Below are 19,497 nucleotides of genomic sequence, written 5' to 3'. Positions count from 1 at the left end.
GGACTGCGAACAACAACATCGCGACGTGAGGAAGGCGTGCATCAGCAAGCCAAAAGCTTTTTCTTCCTCACAAACATTTCAGTCATTATTGCCCCTGAACCCATCTGGCTGTGGAGCTTGGTATTCAATCGTTTGCGCGGCAATTCCAACACTTCATTTTTGACCGACAGAGATAATGGCATGCAAACAGTAATTTTTTTTGCACCTCTTTGTTGCTGGTGCACGTCTTTTTGTTGCATGCAAACAAGCTTGTTTTCCTTTGGATGGTTTTTTTCTGGGGCGCGTTTGTGTACGTCTGACCGACGTTCAAACAACACCCCACTCTATCTTCCACCCGTACACAATAACTTCGGTTCGCCTTTTGCAAGAATTGATCTTCATACCTTGCTTACGCAAAGTTCATCTTCGTTGAGATTTACATATCCGTAATTATTAATGGTTTTTTGCGCCTAATCATACCATCCAAACCCGTCGATATCGAGGCGCCACCAGCCCTAAGTGGTCGCCAACCCAACCTTCAAGTTCGCCATAGCAGAATCGACGACCTTACGCGCTCGAACATTAGACACAGGCACTCCGGTCGCTATTTTCGGTCGCGTGCAACTTGGCCGAAGCCTCCCGGGACGCATACAAAGCGACGAACCCGAAGCGCGTTTGTCTGCCTTCGATCTGGGGTGGCAAAGGTACCTTTGGTCCTGAGCCTCCTCCTTAGCCTGATCCCATGGCTTGGCATGTCAGGTAGCAGTCCACGAGCATAGTCGAATGTCACGGCCCTTGGCGCAATCCGCTGCCATGGCTCCCGGTAGCAGCGGTGCCAACGTCGCAGCACTGTTAAGACAAGCAGTGCTATACCACCTCGACAATAGCGCACACGAAAATGCGCTCTTCTTTGCCGAAAGACTTGCTGCTCAGGACCCTCGATCCCCAGAATCGGCTTTTCTCCTGGCACTATGTCATTTCCGCTTGGGAGATTTTCTGTCTGCGCACGATGCCAGCAAAGACGATCTGAAGGGAGCAGGCCTTCGAAGTCTACATATAGGGCGTGCCTACATATTTGCGCAGAGCTGCTTGGCGTTAGAAAGATATCGCGACGGGGCTATCGCGTTAGAGAGGTGTCGACCGCAATGGCCGCACAAAACCACTTTTGGGAAACACACGGCCTCCACGCGCAGCCTCATACCTGATGCTGCCGCGCTCAACTGTCTTCTGGGCAAGCTCTATCAGGGGCTCGAGGACAAAAACAGGGCTGTATCCTGCTTCGAGGATGCACTGAAGCTGAACCCGTTCATGTGGGATGCATTCACGTCATTATGTGACATGGGTGTTCACATCAAGGTTCCGAACATATTCAAGGTCACCGATAAGCTTGTCCGGGCTGTTGATTCGGACGATAAAGCCACGGTCAACGACAAGGAACCTTCTTCATCAGCTCCGTCAGAGCCGCTGCCAAGAAAGTCAGCTTTGCGTTCGGCCCCCACCGACACGTCAGATCCCTTCGATCAACCAAGAGCAGTCGCCTTTCAGGATAGACAAGCGCTCGGGAACCTTGTAGCTGCTGAGGCCGAAGAGAATGAGTTTCTCCAAAAGATTGCAGCCGCTCGCTCTAGGATGGCAGCTGCTTCAGGACCAAGTGGAGCGAGTGATCTCCTAGATACTCCTCCAGCTCCTTCGGCTCCGGTGGAGATGAACGCCTCGCGTGGAGGTGCTCATCACGAGCCTCCGCACGCGCCTATGCGCAAAACTAGGGCAGCGCATACTATCGAACCCGCCCCTTCAGATGCTCCGCCAAGGATGGGATATCGTGGCATCACTAAACGAAGAGCAAATTTGGATCCCAACGCAGAGGTCGCTCCAGCCACAGAGCAGCCAGCTTCCCAGATGCTCAGAACCTCAGCCTCGTCACTTTTGGGAGCTGAACAGAGGAAGCGGACCATATCTGGACATCCAGTCCAATCCAGGCCAGGTGTTACTGAAGAACCTGGAGCACCGCAGAGGAGAAGTGCCAGGCTCAACATGTTCAAACAGCCCTCTACCGCTAAGCCGAACGCTGCAACTGCCCCCATTACCACCACATCTACGAGGGAAATGAAGAAAGCCAGACCAGCCATCTCGAGAATCATGCGCCCAGGGAGTAGCGGTTCTAGCGTTGGGAGAGTTGTGAGCGGGAACAGGAAACCAGTGGAGGAAAATACCATGGACGTTGATCACGTCGAGCCTCCGAAGATGAGAGATGCCGTTCAACCACCTCTAGGACCTACAAGAACACTCGAAGTTGACGGCCACAGCACAGCAAGGTTAGAAGAAGCCTTGCGGTTGTTGATGGATCTTCTCAAACGCCTGGGAACAGGATATTTAGCTCTCTCGCAGTACCAGTGCAGCGAAGCTGTGCAAGCTTTCAGCTCGATACCGCGAGCTCATGTTGACACACCATGGGTCTTAGCTCACATCGGGCGCGCTCAGTATGAACAGACTAAGTATGCTGAAGCAGAGGCCTCTTTTAAGCGCTTAAGAATATTGGCACCGAATCGGTTGGAAGACATGGAGGTCTATTCCACGGTACTTTGGCACCTGAAGAAGGAAACAGAGGCTTCATTTTTGGCACACGAGCTTGTCGACATTGCATGGCATTCACCGCACGCATGGTGCGCCCTGGGAAATGCATGGTCGCTGGCGTCAGATCGTGAACAAGCACTGCGGTGCTTCAAGCGTGCCACGCAACTCGACGCAAAGTTCGCGTATGCCTACACACTTCAGGGACATGAGCACTTTGTTAGTGAAGAATACGATAAGGCGTTGACATCATACCGGCACGCCATCGCTGCTGATCGCCGCCATTACAATGCCTACTATGGTATCGGAAGAGTGTACGAGAAACTTGGCAACTACGACAAAGCATACACACACTTCCATGCGGCCTCGGTGATTCACCCGACCAACGCTGTTCTGATTTGCTGCATCGGTACGGCACTGGAGAAACAAAAGCAAGTTGTACAGGCCCTGCAGTTCTTCACGAAGGCAACCGAACTGGCACCGCGGGCAGCACAAACACGCTTCATGAAAGCGCGTGCTCTTTTGGCTTTGGGACAATTACACGAGGCGCAGAAAGAGCTCATGATTCTTAAGGACCTCGCGCCGGACGAGGCGACTGTGCATTTCCTACTTGGAAAGCTCTACAAAACACTTAACGACAAGAACACGGCGGTCCATCACTTTACGATTGCACTGAGTTTGGATCCAAAGGTAGGCGAGCCACTGCATATCAACTTTGCTTTTCTTTTGCTGCTCAACAGTGATGACTGACAACCCCAACAGGCCAGCCAATTGATCAAAAAGGCCATAGAAAGTCTCGAGGATGATGAATGTTATGACGACTCCATGGTGCAATGACAATAACAACGTTGCACCAGTGCGGGCGAAAGCTACGGCTTTCTCCTATCACTTGCCACGAATGTATATAACCGACTCTGCGATGAAACTAGTCACCCCATCAGCCCAGTTGGCAGCGCGAAGACCAGTGGGATGTTGCTGCACGGCGTCTGGGAAACGATACAGGAAGATATGAACCATTGATCATTTCAATCCATGGATATGCAGCATTGCATTGGCGTTCTGGACACGACATTTGTTGGGAAGCAAGTAATTTGGGATTGTTTCTGGGCCACTGCGATCTGAGGAGAGCCGTGGGATGGGACGGAAGGGCGACTGGATCAAGAGATAGTTGGGTAAGGCTCTGACTATGCGGCTAAATTCCCGGGGAAGCGGTCTTTGTTTTTTTGGGCGTAGGGCGGACGACACCCCATGAGCATTATGTTACAGCATTGCGTCTTTTTCCCATTGTCTTGGTTTATTTTATTCGGCATTCGGGGTTTGAAACGACAAAGGTCCGGGTGAGGTGGGTTAAGCAGTACAGAGAAGAGAGCCTGTGTTCATGCACTTACCTTGACATAACAAGTCCCTCCCCTTGAAAAACACTTTAGCTTTAGTGCACACATTAGTGCAACAACGATTCAATGCCTCTTATATAAGGTACCTAGCTGCTGGGCATGTTTGGATCTCAAATTGACGCGAACACAATGCCGACGTCCGACACGGGTTGAGAGTGAGATGCTCTGTCTAGGAAAGTAAATTGCCTCCAAGTTGCCTGCTTGTCCACCCAAAAAAAAAAAAAAAAAAAAAAAAAAAAAGCCGAATGGTAGTGGCCACCTAGTAATTAGGAACCTACCAACTTTGACAAGCGCAGTGAGGTAGAAGGAACGAGCCTTACGCTTCAAGCATCTGCATTCATCAGGGCAGACATGATAGTCAGCCAGCGCTTCGAATGTTCGACTTAAGCGGTGGGTTTGCCAGACAACCTAGTTTCGGACGCGTGAACAATTGCACCCCACTTGGAAAAGGACCTGTGGACGCAATGGAAGACCGAAGCACAATGTATCAAATCATGTAAAAGAAAAAAAATTAGGAGAGCCTTTCTGAAAAGAGCTTCTAGTCCATCTTTTACACAACTGATAAAGGTTGCTCAACTTCTTCTGACTTGGGCGTGTTCAAACGCACGCATCTGCAACGTCTGCAGCGCGTTGCGCGCTGGTTGTCGCGTCTTTGAGTTTGACCAATGCAGAAGAGGTTGGGGGAGGTGCGGGGCGGTTATGCGCACGGGCCACAAACAGGGGTATCTGGATCAGCCGCCCTTATTTTATTTTTTTGGTAGGAGGAAATGGGCCTGAATCAAGAAAAGGAAACAGCGCGATAAAACAGCGCCAAAAAGCGGCATTCAATCAGGTCAGATTTGGGCATTTTTCTGAGGACAAAAAAAGCCGGACAAGAAAATCCATTTTTACCCCCCAACCAAGGAAACCAAATCACTCTGCGTGGTATAAAACCCCCCAACCCACCTTTCCTGTTCCCAACTCTCCCACCTCACTCCCCCATTCCCGAAAACTACCAACAACCAAAACAAAGCTGCATCATCAATTTGTCCATCGCGACAATCAATCATCAACACTTTAATCAACTTCATTCTCACTCAAATTCATCAACATGACTGGACGTAAGTTGATACCGATTTTATTTTATCGCTGCATCTTGTCGACTATCCTATTTTGCGTCGGTCAAGTCTGCACCTGGGTTGTCGCCGTTGACAAGGGCGACGTGACGTATCTATTCAACGCGTCGCGCCTCAACCCACATGCACTTGACATAGATTGCATTCCATGACAACATCAGTGCTTGCATACAACACGCATCATACTGATTATCGTTCTCAATCACAGGCGGAAAGGGAGGAAAGGGTCTTGGAAAGGGCGGTGCCAAGCGTCACCGTAAGATTCTTCGTGACAACATTCAGGGTATCACCAAGCCCGCTATCAGGCGTCTGGCTCGCCGTGGCGGTGTCAAGCGTATTTCTGCCAGTAAGTTATTCCATCGGCAGAGGATCAACAACTATTCCAATATCAAGATACTAACACATCATGCTTCCAGTGATCTACGAGGAGACCCGTGGTGTCCTCAAGTCCTTCCTCGAGGGTGTCATCCGTGACGCCGTCACCTACACTGAGCACGCCAAGCGCAAGACCGTCACTTCGCTTGACGTCGTCTACGCTCTCAAGAGGCAGGGCCGCACCCTGTACGGTTTCGGTGGTTAGATGGGGAGAACTTTATTCACGAGCATGTCGTTTTTTGCATTTTTCGCGTTCGGGTTGGGCAATTACAGGACTACTGGCGTTACGGCGATGGTAAACTATTTTACCGGTTCACAAGGGAATCAATCGAAGAAGGACTTCTTGGCCTTCGCGTCATTATGAAACACACCAAATAAACAACAGATGAATACCCACTGGTTCTGAGGTTGGAACTTTGATGACCTGTTTCATGTTCAGCGTGTTGGAATGCCTACAAAGACCCGCCAATGTCTAATGTTAGCGCGAGATATAATTCACTTGATTGATTGACTTGGTTGAAACGCAGAAAAGGGTATCTTGAATTTCTGTGACTATTTATCTGTGAAAACAAATTGCGTTCTCTTTGTGTTGAGCCTTGTTCCACAGGTCATGCTTATTAGGTGGATAGCACCACGCATTAACCTGCACCTGTACACGAGTCGAGTAGGTAGCTAAACCAAAGCCAGCACTGAATATAATCATATCACCATGTCCCTCTCGACAAATCCCACGATCTTGGCACGTTTCTAAGGCATCATATTCCATTCCACCTCTCAGAGGTACTTCTTCCCGGCGGCAGCAACTCTTGCGCGGAAGATGGGACTCCTAACTTCCATATTGACTTTGTAAAAGGGGCTCATAATGGCCTTCACCCAGTTCTCGTAGACCTCCATAAAAAAGCTCTTGATGGCTTCCTCGGTTGCCGCGCTCGTCGGGTTCGCGGCGATAGAGTTGCGAGTGGCGGCGGTCGTCTGCTGACCTACGATGACGGGCTGGTGGAGGAGGAGGAACTTGACGTTGCCGCCGGTGACGAAGCACGAGACGTAGCTGTTAAGGAACTTGTCGACGCATTTCAGATACCTGGGAAGAGGAAATTTAACCCCATGAATGTCAGTTCTAGCTGAAACCACTACGACGGTCGACATCATCGGCTTGCGGCCAAACGCACATCTGGCCGGTGTTCCATTGCGCCTCTTCCACGATATCCAGACTGCTGTGTAGAATGAACTGGTTCATGTGGCGCGACGCTTCGGCAAACCGGGCCATGCCGTCGCCGCCCTGCTTGGAGGTGCCGAATTCATACTCGAACAGTGGGTTGTCCTGCGTCCCGATGATGGCGAAGTAGTATGACATGGTTGAGGAGGGATCAGGTGGTGCCGAACATCGGGGGCCCGACTTTTGTTGCAGATTCTTTTTCAATAGGGGGAAAGTAAAGAGGCTTATTCTTCTTTGCCTCCTTGGTCAATAAAAAAAAAGGGGGGGACAAACAGATCAACAATAAGCGTGGCCCCCGTTTTGCGATGGGCAACTCGGGATTGCGACGATGGACGCGGTCGCGGGACGGACAGCTGTGGAGTTTTTGGTGGGGGGAGGTCTTGTCGCCGGAGCCCACCCGAGTCCACGGCCGCTACAGGGGCCCGGCAGCTAAAAAGAAAACTGTGGAGAATTTGCCAGAGTTGATCCGAACACACACCCCAGTCGCAAGTCCCATAGGTAGGGGGAATGCCCTTTATGAAATTTCGAAGTCTGGCGCGCCCTGACGTCCGTCATTTTTGAACCACGCCCGCGTGCAAGTTAACAGCGTTCGTCGAAACCACACACAATGTTTGGCCCATTCAGGATAACAAATGTTTTAAATGGAGGTCTTCTATGGTAAGTCTTTATTCATTTGGTTTTCTCGTTCGCCCGTCTCGTCCTCGCGAACCAGCCATTAACCAATACACTCAAAATTAAAAACAGGAAGACCCCATGGCGCCTCTCCAGATTCCAGAAGCTCCGCCAGCGCAGGCGGCTGCGAGCTGTCGACGACGTCGTAGCGACTTTGGACAGGGCGCTGGCCAAGAAGGGCGAAACGCTCAAGTCGCTCGAGAGGTGGAAGGAGGAGATGCCGACCGAGGCTGAGATGGCACCCAGGGACAAGTACACCATCTTTGCGCGGTATGAGAAGAAGTACCGAAAGGGAATTCACAGTACGTGGCCTTATTTTTTATTTTGTTTCTTTTTCGTTCGACATCTTGAGCTTCTCAGTCGATCGATTGGGATCACATGCTTTGGGAAAAGTCAACTGACAAGATTTACTGCCTCTACAGAGCTGCCAAAGTGGACAAGAGTGTCACAGAGAGTCAACCCTCCTGGTTTCTGATGAACCAACTGAACGAAAATCACGATATATCGAGCCCTCAACGGGCTTCAACTTGTTGGGAAAATGTCAACTCTGAACGAAAGTCATTGAGCATTCGATGTTGATCCCAAAATCTGGCTAGGATATGATTCATATATGCCCGTCTCGTTTTTCAATCCTGGGACGCAGCGTACCTGGTTTGCATGAGCCTGCTTGGTACATTTTGCGACCTGTTGCTCAATCTCAGCTCCGCTGTTGGCACGTTGAAGTCAAGTTGATAAGAACGCCGTCATTGTGGGCAACCCGACGTTGACCCATGAGGCGTGTATCACTTTGTTGTATTTAAGCGTCTGTAACATCAATTTTGTAGAAAAGAAAATGAGTCTTCATTGGTATCATCAAAAGTGCAAATGCCATTTGAGCCTGATCCTGGCCCCTCGTCGGCATGCATATAATGCCTTCGTCCGTATTAAACAAGGGCAAATAAACAAAACCCTCCCAAGCGCCATCAAGTAACCAAGCTCACATGTTCACCTCAAGTGTCCACGCTCCTCCTCATCCCTAGAATCCCTCTGCTCCCTCGCGCGCGCCTCCCGCTCCATCTGAATTGCCCTGCCGAGACCGCCGCGGCCCTCATCGTAGTCCTCACGGTACTCGTCACGGACCTGGCCGCCCGATTTGCCGCGACCGTACTGCCTTCCCTCCTCGAAGCCAGGGTCCAGGTCCGTGCGGATGACGCGCTCGTCCAGCTTGGTGCCGCCAATGTACTTCATGCAGTCGATCGCGTCCTGGTGGCTGTAGTACTCGACGAAGCAGAAGCCGCAGGGCGTCTTGTTGAAGCGGTCCAGGCCCATCACCAGGCGCTTGATCTCGCCACACTTTGAGAAGAGCTCGTAGACTTGCTCTTCGGTTGTGTAGAATGACCTATATGGGGGCATATTAGTAGGTAGGACGGATATGGCTAGATGACCAGAGTTGAAAGATGTGATGGCGGGGGGGAACAAGTGCATACAGGTTGCCGACATATAGCGTCGTCGAGTTGGCGAGAGGATCCTCCTGTGGTTGCGGCGGCGGTGCATCATCGTCGCCGTTCTCGGTGCGTCGTCGCTTGTTGTGTTGCTTGTTGAAGTAAGCACTTGGCTTGTCAAGCCGGTCGACCGTTCCCCGGAATTGCATATTGTCTGATTTGCGTAGGTGTAACTAGTTGGTGATCAAAAAGTGAATGATGCTACAATGGCATACGTTCTCTTTCTTTAACCTCCTGGTTTTACTTTTGTCGTTAACCAGGTACGCGGTTTCGTGCTAGATCTACGGATAAAAAGATCTAATTCCCGACCTCGAATCGGCGAGAGAAGCTAGCGCTGCATCAATCGCGCCGGACTCATGCACGCTTAGAACTTTGGTGCAACTTGCAGGCAAAATAGGTACCTTACGAGGTACGGAGTAGTAATGCTTGTTCCAAGGTGGGTCCTTGAACAGAAAATATGCCCCACATAAGCAGTCACTTCCCGGCAGAGAAGCTCAAGGTCGTCGGCGCGTTCAAGAAATTTGATTTGAGGCTGGGGCTTGAAAGAACTCCAGGCAGGCATTCCCTATTGTCACAAAAATGTCAACTGCATGCACTCGATAGCATCTTTTTTTTTTCTCGCTACAAACCGCGTCGGTTTTATATGACCCGTAGACGTGTGTAGATCTTGCGCTTGAATCAAACGGTCTCGCCCAGACAAAATCCACCCTTTAGCTGATCCCATCTAGCATCATCTACATCAGTAACGCGCTCCACGGATTTAATGTCGACCTGATACATCAACAATCGAAAGAGTATTTTTTTTTCTTCAGGCACCCACACAAAATGGTGAAAATCACCAGCTACACTCCAGCTTGGCTGAACGAGCCGGCTATTGGTCACAGTTTATTCGCACCCCCAGAGCTCGACCCTAGGAGGAGTTCTTACGCGCCCAAGGGCAAGCCCAAGGCTGGACCAAGGCGGACGATAGCGCGTCGAGGCACCGAGGTGTTTGTCGCCAACGGCCGGGAAATCAGATGGGGCGATCTCGTGTACCTCAAGGAGAATCATCAGTCGAGGCAATCCCGGGGTGGTGTGCGCATCAAACGGGAAGACTCCAACGGCTCCGGTTCTTTCGCAATACACGAGGATGACGGTCCAAACGCCGGCATCGGGTCTTCTGGCCATGCTCAGGGCATGCGCGTAAGTTATTGATTACCTCTCTTTGCTTTCGCGCTCACAACAAATGGTTATTTGTTTGTGCTACTGCTAACAGCATGGCCCATTTTCTTGGGACCGCAGACTATCAAAACGCCAGTTGCAGACGACATCAGGCAACTCATCATATCTCCACACTCAAACTATCTCGCAGTGCTTACGGCACATACGGTCCATGTATGCCTGCTACCGGATCCTTCACACCTAACGGCCGAAGATAGTGGCCCTCTCAAGGCCAAGTTCTGGACTCTGGGGCCTACTACGCATGTGACGTCCAAATCGGCTATCGCTTCGGCCCTCTGGCATCCGCTTGGTGTTAGTGGCTCATGCCTAGTCACCGTCACTGACGATGCCATTGTTCGGGTCTGGGAAATATCTGCTGGCGACAGGTGGTCATTTGACTCGCCTACCCTCGCCATTGATCTGAGGAAGCTAGCGGATGGCACATCCCTCGACCAGGACTTTAGCGCATCGATCGGAGCGATGAACCAGGGATTCTCGCCCGATTCGTTCGACATGGAAGTGGCAGCCGCCTGTTTCGGCGGCCGCGGCTCCGGCTCGTGGTCATCAATGACCTTGTGGGTCGCCATGCGTGGCGGCGACGTCTACGCCTTGTGTCCGCTGCTTCCTCAGAAGTGGGCACCGCCGCCTGCCCTGATCCCATCACTCTCTGTTTCGGTCGTCGCCAAGGTCGCCGCTATCGAGGACGACCCGGCCGTATCGGTTTCCGAGAAGCAATTAGCACAGCAACAGCTAGAGTGGATGTCAGATCTGGATAACCAAGAACCACGGATTATCGAGGCCTCTGTCACTGAGCCTGCCTCAGAGATTTATACTCGGCCTGCAAAACCCGGCGCCATTCCCAAGCTACAGGGTCCTTTTGATCTTGATTTGGAAGCTCTGGGTGACGATGATTTGGATCTGGAATTGACAGATATTTTTGTCATTGGAGAGAAGGGCGACACAGGAGATTTGATGATGGAAGAGGATGAGGAGGAGCTTGCCGCAGACGACTCGGAAGGTCTGTCACTATCTGTGATATGTCTTATCTCCACCAGCGGTCAACTACGAATCTGCCTGGATCTCGACGGTGTCCAGGCACAGTGGCTTCCGCCGTCAAAATCTAAAGTGAGCAGGTTTGGTGCAACTATAGATCCCCCTTCGCTTCTTACATTTCAGACGATGGACGTCATGCGACCTATGGAAATCACATCGGACGCATGGCCCATGTTCAGTGAAGATGTTACATCGCGATACTCATTTTACATTACACACCCGGCCGGCATCACGCTGGTCTCCCTAGCACCTTGGGTCTTCCGTCTGGAGAGCGAGCTTCAGGGCGACTCAGTGGCCGGTGCAGACTTCCGGATAGATCTTCTGGTCAAGGGACAGTCATCCACCAGAGACCGGATATACACCCACAAAGGGGGCCCGCTAGCAGCTTGCGTTGCTATCAATGATCCAGACCTAGGCCACTTTATACTGAGCGGCACGCCCCAGGCGGCCGTTGCACTAACACTGGACACGCCCGAAGATGAGTTTGGGCCTGCTGTTCAGGCGCCGAGCCCCTCGTTCGCTCACGAAGAAGATATCAAACCGTTAGTCATCTGCGAGCCAAGACCGACGTTCCAACCGCCCGACACGCTCGGGGAGCAGAACGAGCTCTCGGACTTTGTGAAGCTCGCGAGGTCGAGCAAGTATCAGGCGGCACTGACTCAGCCAGAGATCAGGCTTTCGCCAGCGATCCTCACATTGCTCACCAACGCGCACCAGCACGTGGACGCGCAGACGGAGCGGATCAATCAGGCGGTGAGCGAGCTGTTTAGAAGGCTGCAGCAGCTGCCGGCGGAGCTCCATGAGCAGGTGCTCAAGATGAACATGCTCAAGGGCAAGATCGACAAGATCGCGGGCGAGGACGACGTGGACCCTGAAACGGGCGAGCGCATTCCGGACGATGAGCGACTGAGAAGGCGGCTCGATGATGTCAGGGAGCGACAGAAGGCGCTGGCAGAGCGTATGGACAGGCTGAAGAGGCAGACAAGCCGGGCACACAGCCGCGAGCTGAGCGATAAGGAGAAGGCATGGATAGAGGAGGTCAAGACACTCGAGGCTAGCGTGCTCGGAAGTTGGTCCGACGTGGTGGCCACCAGCGGGGAGGAGCTGCAGCAGCAGCAGCAGAGGACGGGGGCAAAGATCAGGCAATACCGGCAGCGGTTCGATGAGGTCACGCGGCTCAAGGAGGAGCTGGTCAGGCAGGCTCAGGCGCTGGGTCAGCACCAGCAACAGGGCCAGAACCAGCAGAGGAAGGGATCTCCGGCTGGGGACGGCGGCAGGGCGGAGCCGGGATCGCCATCTACGCCCAATATGAAGATACCGGCCGAGGTGCGCAAGGCCAAGATTGGGCAGGTGATGCAGCTCCTGGAGAGGGAGACGGCGTTGGTCGAGGCTGTCAAGTCAAGATTGGAGAAGCTGTCAGTGAGCGCATGATGGAGGGAGGATACAAGGCTATGGGGCAACAGTTGATCCAGTCAGAGAGGGTCACAGCTGTGATGCATTCGGGTGGGCGTCAAGGGTCTCTGGGGTGTGGAGGGTAGCTGGATGTTCAGTCCAGGGCATTCTTGGCGTTACTATGTCAATATAATTTGGGTATGAGTGACTAAGTAGGTAGTTACTTCTAGAGACTTTTGCGATCGGTTAGGTTCGAAAAGACCTGCCTCGACTTGTTCCATGTTACCAGTATAAAGCTAAAGCACCTAACACATAATGTGTCCAGGATCGGGTTTGCCTCACTCAAAGGAGTTAGTGCGATATTATAGCACAAAGTGAAATAGGACAAGGCATTTTCATCAAGGCAAGGCCCCCAAGGAGCGCCCGACCACTGTGAGCAAGTCCTTGACATGCAGTGTGGGATACAAACTAGTCTAATGCATGTTCCCTTCCTAATCGGGATACATCAATCAATTTTCACCTGCCGTTGCACGCACACCCACAATCCTGTACAGCCTCACTTCTGGTGCGGGGTTGAGGCTCCCTAGCTCTCGTCTTTCTTCTACTTTCCCACATACTTCTTTTCCTCTTTTTTTTTTTTTTTTTTTTTTATTTAATGGAGGTATAGCCTCATCTAGTCTAGACTTGACTTGGTTTCTGTGATCGGCACTCTGACTGTTTCTTGGCGAGGATGCGATAGGCAGACACCAGCAACCATCTTCGATTTCGCGAGAGCATTATATTTTTATTTTTATTTTTTTTTTACTTATTTACACAAACATGATCAACAGCCAAAAAGAAGAAGGGCAAAGCAGAACCTATGGAAGAATACCCTCACGCAAGGACATGCAAAAGCCCACCATCCCGTGCGTCAATTAGTTGCACCAAATTTGCTGTGACGCTACTAGCTATGAATACCTCAACAATCAGTTGCGGTACTATTCTGAAACTAGGTATATCTTGTTCAGCTGAGCACACGCTTGGATGCCAGCTTATCATCTGGCGAATATTAATCGCCACATGCGGTCTAACTCGAAGACCTCGAGGTGGGCAGACTGGCCTGCATAAAAACAGTGCCGCGCAACGAATGAGCAGCAGCAGCAGCCGCAGCTAGTACCTGGCAAGCTTTCACTGGCCGTGTTCGTCGAGCTTTTCCGGTTTTGTGGTTGTTTGCCTACAGGGTACTCACGGAGATGGATTGGGAGTCTCTACGGAGTAGGCAAGCTAAGGCTCCAATATTGCATTGATTTTGCTTTTTTATTTTGTTTTCTTGCATTTCCTTGCTCACCAACTCTTATTATGTTATCCCGGGAGCCTTGCCCATCCATCTCGATTCGACCGGATCTTCCCCCCATTTGGCGGTGCGAAAATGCAAGAGCAAACTTATGCGAGTCTGGGGACATTACCACTGCATGCAGTGTGAGCGGCCTCCCAATCCAAACTGCGGTCCTCATTCAAGCGGCTCGGGGACATCTTAGTCGGCCGGCCAAAACTGGGAGCGAATTGACCGGTTATCTTTTCACGATGACTCTTTCCCACGGGTCCGTTGCTATTGAAGCCTAGCCGCCTGTAATGAATGCATCTCCGTTTGTGTACTTCGACCATGCAGCAGACTGGACGGATTCTCTCATGCCTTTCGGGTACGACGCTGACGGTGACTCTTTTTGTCCGTCATTTTGGTAACACACCGGCAGGGATATGGAGGTGAGATAACCCCAGCCTGGCTGTTTCCGTATGCATAGTGTCTATGTGTAATTTACATGCCGGTACTCTACTGTAAACGGGGTACCTCGCGTCACTGATATGCAACATGTTGGTTGGTATCGGTTCCGCCTCCTGAGTGCCCTGTGGTTTTCTATTCGTTGCCTTACCTGTTTTTTTTTTCTTCCCCCGACTTTTCACCAACTCCGGGCAAAACTTGCATCAATGCATGCAAGGTAGCCTGGGAGCATTGTACAACAGCCGGGAGATCAGTCGCCGAGAAATGGGCGAGTCCTCGTAAAGTTTGTATGCATATCTGGGGGGGTTTCTTTTTCTGGTCTAGTTCTAGTATAAATATGTGGTTGATTTCCCCTCGACTATTCTAGTTACTATTTCTTATTTTACCTTTTTCATGCTCGCTTCGATTGGAAGCTCAAACAAACACCCTACAGCAGGCTGAAAATCTACTTCTTCAAGCCTGGCTCTTCTGATCTAATGCTCGTCCTTTTCCCCAATTTTACACCAGCAACATCAGAACTCTCACAGCAAACACTATCAAACACCTCTACCGCAGCCATGGCACAATCTGGTAATCTCCTGGTCGTTGACCTGCATAAACAGACCTTAGGTGCGTTCATCCATATTTACCCTTTCCCCGCCCGCTTTGGAGCATCAAGTTCAAAAAAAGACCCATTTCCTGCCTTGATTATCTATCTGCCTTGAATCAACTAGCTAACATCAAGCCATGCAACCCTTGGTCCCAGACAACTGTTTTTTCATGTCGGCTGAAGAAACTACGCTCGACATCATCACCTCCAAGGAGCCTGAGGGTGGCAAATTTCGGGCCATGGTGATCAAGAGCGAGGGCTATGGTTGGAGGCAGAAGCGTTCAGTCCTCTTCTCGGATGTGGGAACCACCGTGGTCGAAGCCCTAGAGCTCCTCCATGCCAAAACTGCCGAGGCCCTCAACCACCACATCCTGACCAACGGTTTCGCGCCTGTGCGTGCAAGCCGCCGCAAGCCTCGTGACTGGGACGAGGACGGGAGCGAGATGTCGGCCTCGTCGTCCGGTTCAGACTCGGACGATTCGGACGACTCCAGGTCGGGCTCAAACCTTTCCGATGATGGAGGACCGCCTCGCCCAAAGACACAGAAACGATCCAAGAAGCACCGCTCATCTTCGCGACCAAGAGTCCACAGCCCTGTGCCGGGACCTCCTATACGCATCGCCGTTGCACCTCCGGTCCCAAGCATGCCCCGGCCGCCACCTATGGGCTTTCGTCCGGGCATGCCTGGCCACCCACTTCCGCCCGGACTGCGGGGCGGCGTTCCGCCTCCAGGGCATCCTATGCACGGGCGCCCACCTCCTGGTTTCCGTCCCCCTCAACTCGTCGACGTGCCCAACCCGCCTAACGCCGGCCCGCCCAACCTGCGCCCCCGCGTTGTCAAGATTGGCATCACCTGGGCCGGCCACAGGCAGCAGATAATGGTGCACGAGGTCCCGACCAGGCGCAGCATCACCACGTCGGCCATGCGTTACTTCAACAGCAACCGTAGCGTCTTTGGCGCCGCTCAAGAGGGCCCCGCCATGGGCGCCAACATGTGCGTGCTCAAGGAGGTCGTGCTGACCAAGGCCGGGTCCGGCGAGGAGCGCTACGACATGACTGCGTACCACATGGACGACCTGTCCGAGATGTGCGACTCGGTCATCGGCACCTCCAAGAAGATCCCGCTCTTTGAGGTCATTATCCAGCGTCTGCCGGGCAGCCCGGAATGCAGCGACGGTGACTGGTAGGGGATGATTGCAACTTTTGAGTTTTTGTATTGGGTTTCTGTGATGATATTCTGGGCTCTAATAAGATGCGATCCAACTCTTCTTCTTCTTCTTCTTCTTTTTAGTTTTACGAACTTTTATTACGCCCGATGGGTAGTTTCTTGATTGTTTCGATGGTCACGAGTATACGTTGCTCCCTTCCCAGTTGATCATGTACGAAGTCCCTCCTAACTAAAGTTTGAACACTCTTCAAATAACATCTCTCTACGTAATCTTGTGTCAAAATCCACGTTGTCTTTCCAGCTGTTGTAATCTATTCGAGTCTGTGGTCATGCAAGTTTCCCCGAGTTAATCGGAACCATGAATGAGCAAGGCATTTAAACCATCCCCGGACATTTCTTGGGGCCGTCCGTACCAACCATTCTGAGAGCATCGATGTATTTCCCCAGCAAAAAAAGCAGCGTGTGTATGATCAATATGTGCTGTAAAACGTAATCAGCCCTCGGCTTGCGTGACCACGACTAAGTGGCAACCGATTGAGGGAAAGGGGATATTAGAGCTTTCTAGATCCAGCCAGGAACTATAGATGGTTTGTTCTGGGCCATACAGAAAGTCAAAGGAAGCAACGATATTGTTGGTGTACCTTGAATATTCAGAGCATCTCCGAGGTAGTAGGGCGGTGGAAGGCTGCCCTTGCTCCGTAAGAAAAAAGTCCAGCACCTCACTGGAGAATTCGGGAAGTAAGGTGAAACAAAAAAAGAAAGAAGAAGACCAAAAAGCCTTATAACCAGAAACCTCAAAAGACAGCTAGCTACAGCTCTGCTTTTTTTCCCCCGTACCATCCAAAGTGACATACTATCACCTGAACAGTCGAGAGACACCAAAGAAGATCAGACGGGACGGAAAGATCAAGAAGTGACACAAGCCACGGACGTGCCCGGACTGTCGGACAAGCACAACACACCTCGCCCCCGGAGTCTCATGCATGGCGGGATCAAACGGGTGTAACGGGAGAAGCTACCTCCACAAATTCCCGTGAGATGTCAAGCATGGCGGGCTGATCACACATTGTAGTAATGTGTTCTGAGCTTGGTTTTTGTCCCTCGGCGGCGGACAAGACTTCCCGCACAGTCGCACACAAAAAAAAGGCTGACTGCTGCTCTTTTCTCTTGCTGATGCTGTGCAACCCTCTCGCCCGTGGTTCCTTGTCCCCCCCAAAAAAAGGATCATCAAGCATCGCCGTCCCACGCAACGAGATCGTCAAAGCTCGTGTGGAGGAAATCGTCCGCGGCAGGCATTGCGAGGTCGTTGTGCTGCAGATGGATGCTGTCGACGCTGCCGTCCATGCCACCGGCGAACGAGGATGCTGCTGCTGCTGGTGCGTCATGATAGACACCCGCTGCCTGGGCATGCGGTATTGTCGCTACGTAGTAGGCAGTGTCGTCGGGTTTTGGTGTCGGCTGCGTGGGGGTATAAGCTGCTTCCTCAAGACCCATGTCTGTGAGATTATTGTTGTGGAGAAAGGCGTCCTGGTTGGATATGGTGAAAGCGCTGTACTCCTCGCCGAGGACACCATCACCTTTAAAGGTATTATTGGTGACTGCTTGCTTGCTGCCGGTATGTGGTCCCTCAAAGGTATATGAAGCTTGATTCAGACCTGTTGGGGCAGAGGCTATGGTTGGGGGCGCTGTACGCTGGATGGTGCGGTTGTCGACGTGATAGGCAGGCGTATGGCATACGACCACATGAGGCTGCGGCTGTTCAATGACGTTTGCGCTAGCCTTGAGATCCTCTTTGGTCTGATGTACCACCCTAGTCATGTCGCTTTCGTGACCACTGTGGAGATATGGGACTTGAAGGGGATGATCTTGTTGTTGTCGTCCATGGCTGTTATGGACCTTGGTTTGCACCATCAGCGGATAGCCAGTAGTATCCCGAGGTTGCAGCTTCGGAAGTGTGCTTGCAGATGTGGCAGTAGAGTCATTGTTGGGGCCTTCATTGAGCGCAACCACTTTGGACTTGCTTCGGTCGGCGTTCTTGTCCAGCAGGAAACTTGGTTTCTCTACAGGCTCGGGGTAAAATGGGTTGATGTCGATAATTTCCCCTGCAGTAAATTGTTTTATATTAGCACGATACTTGCTCCTCTCAGCTTACTGCTGTGTCTTTGTGTTCTCACTGGATTCACAGGTCTTGCGTGACCAGAGCGTGAAGCCCAGCTCCCAGGGAGTAAGCTATAAGCCCATTGACTCTTTGATACTTTTATCTTGCCTCGTGCCCAATCTGATATGGGATTGGCAGGACATGTCTTTTTTCTCCACTTACCATCAGACAGCTCCCCATCACTATCCTCACCGTCTGACCTACGCATCTTGATCTTCTCGCCCGGGTTCGGGAGAAACTTCCGCCGCCGCTCGCCCCGGGGCCTCTTCATGACCGCATCCCGTCGACCACCATGATTCCATCTAAAATAAGACATCATTCGTTTTATCAGCATCGTGTTTCCAGAGAGAGACGAAACAAGAGAGAGATAAAAAAAAAACAACTCACTCGACCAAAGTGCCTGTAAAGTTCCTGCTCGGCGAAAAGGCCAACAGGCTAGCCCTTGAGATCCTACGGACTCCGAGCCTCTCCACCCGGGCGATGGCGCCCTTCTTCTCCCTGAGTAGCCACTCGAGCAAGTCGCACACGTCGTCCTCATTGAGGTCCTCTTGGTGAAAATTGGCCTCGCTGGGGTTGAGGGCTGCGTTGAACTTTTTGGCAAAGCTACAAAGAGATAAAAAGCGGTTAGATATAATGAAGTGGGTTTAGTTTTCAGATAGCAACTTATTGAAACTAGCCCCGATACAGTTGCGCCCTTTTCACTTATAGCACAGACAAGAGCAAAGACTCGGTTGGTGAGCAGAAACAAAATCAAGAGGTCATAAAAGCTGATAAAGGAAGAAAAAGCAATCGTACTGTATATTCCGCTCCCCGCGCTGTTTGGGCGGCTTCTCAAGGTGCACCTTTCTGCATATAAGCGAGATGGCGAGCTGCACCTCAAACTCTGTCCACTCATCCGGCGCCCGGCGGCCTAGACGATCCTCGCTGGCCGGCATGATCCCCAGAATTTGTTTTCGGGGAGCCTCTGCGCGTTGATGTTTGACAGTGAACACCCAGTGTTGGCAAGCGGAACAACACTAGGAGCAGTTGGGTGTAGAAAAGAAAACCCCAGGTTTCAAAAACTGATGAAGAAGTGAGGTAAACGGAAGAAAAGAAGAACAAGCAAGTGCATCAAGAAAGTGACTCGTAAACCCATAAAAGAAGGGGGGGTTTTCTTTATCAAAGTCGCAAGTCGAAAGGCTTTCGTACCGGTACGTTTGATCAAGTCAAAGTCCAACCGGTGTGATCTGTTTGTCAGGAAAGAAACTAGTCTGGTATCAGCCTCGAAAGGTAAGGTGGCAGACAATCCCAAAAGAAGAGACGAGGATATTGAACCGATCCAAAACCTGCCTTGATTCCAAGGAAAGTACGGCTGCTCGGATGATCAATAAACATT

At 51.5% G+C, this 19,497-nt stretch overlaps 8 protein-coding genes across 8 annotated transcripts; 5 read left to right on the top strand and 3 right to left on the bottom strand.

Moving 5' to 3' along the window:
- Window positions 1-89: 89 nt before the first annotated feature.
- PgNI_09956 (uncharacterized protein) lies at window positions 90-4,002 on the top strand. The gene is made up of 2 exons (XM_031129937.1): window positions 90-3,240; window positions 3,313-4,002. Exons 1-2 carry the CDS (start codon window positions 763-765, stop codon window positions 3,385-3,387), a joined length of 2,553 nt encoding a protein of 850 aa, XP_030977927.1. The 5' UTR covers window positions 90-762; the 3' UTR covers window positions 3,388-4,002.
- A 736-nt stretch (window positions 4,003-4,738) lies between these two features.
- Window positions 4,739-5,692, top strand: PgNI_09955 (uncharacterized protein). Its single transcript, XM_031129936.1, has 3 exons — window positions 4,739-5,044; window positions 5,268-5,405; window positions 5,476-5,692. Exons 1-3 carry the CDS (start codon window positions 5,035-5,037, stop codon window positions 5,637-5,639), a joined length of 312 nt encoding a protein of 103 aa, XP_030977929.1. The 5' UTR covers window positions 4,739-5,034; the 3' UTR covers window positions 5,640-5,692.
- On the bottom strand, window positions 5,653-7,017 carry PgNI_09954 (uncharacterized protein). Its single transcript, XM_031129935.1, has 2 exons — window positions 6,604-7,017; window positions 5,653-6,515 (listed from the first exon to the last, which is right to left on the bottom strand). The coding sequence occupies exons 1-2, from the start codon at window positions 6,786-6,788 to the stop codon at window positions 6,209-6,211; spliced, it is 492 nt and encodes a 163-aa protein (XP_030978308.1). The 5' UTR covers window positions 6,789-7,017; the 3' UTR covers window positions 5,653-6,208.
- A 240-nt stretch (window positions 7,018-7,257) lies between these two features.
- PgNI_09953 (uncharacterized protein) lies at window positions 7,258-7,797 on the top strand (the record flags this gene model as incomplete). The annotated part of the gene is made up of 3 exons (XM_031129934.1): window positions 7,258-7,307; window positions 7,395-7,624; window positions 7,745-7,797. 3 exons carry the CDS (start codon window positions 7,258-7,260, stop codon window positions 7,795-7,797), a joined length of 333 nt encoding a protein of 110 aa, XP_030977931.1.
- A 509-nt stretch (window positions 7,798-8,306) lies between these two features.
- On the bottom strand, window positions 8,307-8,952 carry PgNI_09952 (uncharacterized protein; the record flags this gene model as incomplete). Its single annotated transcript, XM_031129933.1, has 2 exons — window positions 8,307-8,700; window positions 8,789-8,952. 2 exons carry the CDS (start codon window positions 8,950-8,952, stop codon window positions 8,307-8,309), a joined length of 558 nt encoding a protein of 185 aa, XP_030977930.1.
- A 425-nt stretch (window positions 8,953-9,377) lies between these two features.
- PgNI_09951 (uncharacterized protein) lies at window positions 9,378-12,744 on the top strand. The gene is made up of 2 exons (XM_031129932.1): window positions 9,378-9,985; window positions 10,085-12,744. Exons 1-2 carry the CDS (start codon window positions 9,629-9,631, stop codon window positions 12,485-12,487), a joined length of 2,760 nt encoding a protein of 919 aa, XP_030977933.1. The 5' UTR covers window positions 9,378-9,628; the 3' UTR covers window positions 12,488-12,744.
- Window positions 12,745-14,683: 1,939 nt separating this feature from the next.
- On the top strand, window positions 14,684-15,983 carry PgNI_09950 (uncharacterized protein; the record flags this gene model as incomplete). Its single annotated transcript, XM_031129931.1, has 2 exons — window positions 14,684-14,816; window positions 14,953-15,983. The coding sequence occupies 2 exons, from the start codon at window positions 14,684-14,686 to the stop codon at window positions 15,981-15,983; spliced, it is 1,164 nt and encodes a 387-aa protein (XP_030977932.1).
- Window positions 15,984-16,847: 864 nt separating this feature from the next.
- PgNI_09949 (uncharacterized protein) lies at window positions 16,848-19,057 on the bottom strand (the record flags this gene model as incomplete). Its single annotated transcript, XM_031129930.1, has 4 exons — window positions 16,848-18,066; window positions 18,285-18,424; window positions 18,510-18,702; window positions 19,039-19,057. The coding sequence occupies 4 exons, from the start codon at window positions 19,055-19,057 to the stop codon at window positions 17,192-17,194; spliced, it is 1,227 nt and encodes a 408-aa protein (XP_030977410.1). The 3' UTR covers window positions 16,848-17,191.
- Between the last annotated feature and the right edge of the window lie 440 nt (window positions 19,058-19,497).

This window comes from Pyricularia grisea (genome assembly GCF_004355905.1).
Source record: "Pyricularia grisea strain NI907 chromosome Unknown Pyricularia_grisea_NI907_Scaffold_7, whole genome shotgun sequence".
In the NCBI taxonomy this organism is placed as follows: domain Eukaryota; kingdom Fungi; phylum Ascomycota; class Sordariomycetes; order Magnaporthales; family Pyriculariaceae; genus Pyricularia; species Pyricularia grisea.
This window is presented reverse-complemented; position numbering and strand designations above follow the sequence as displayed.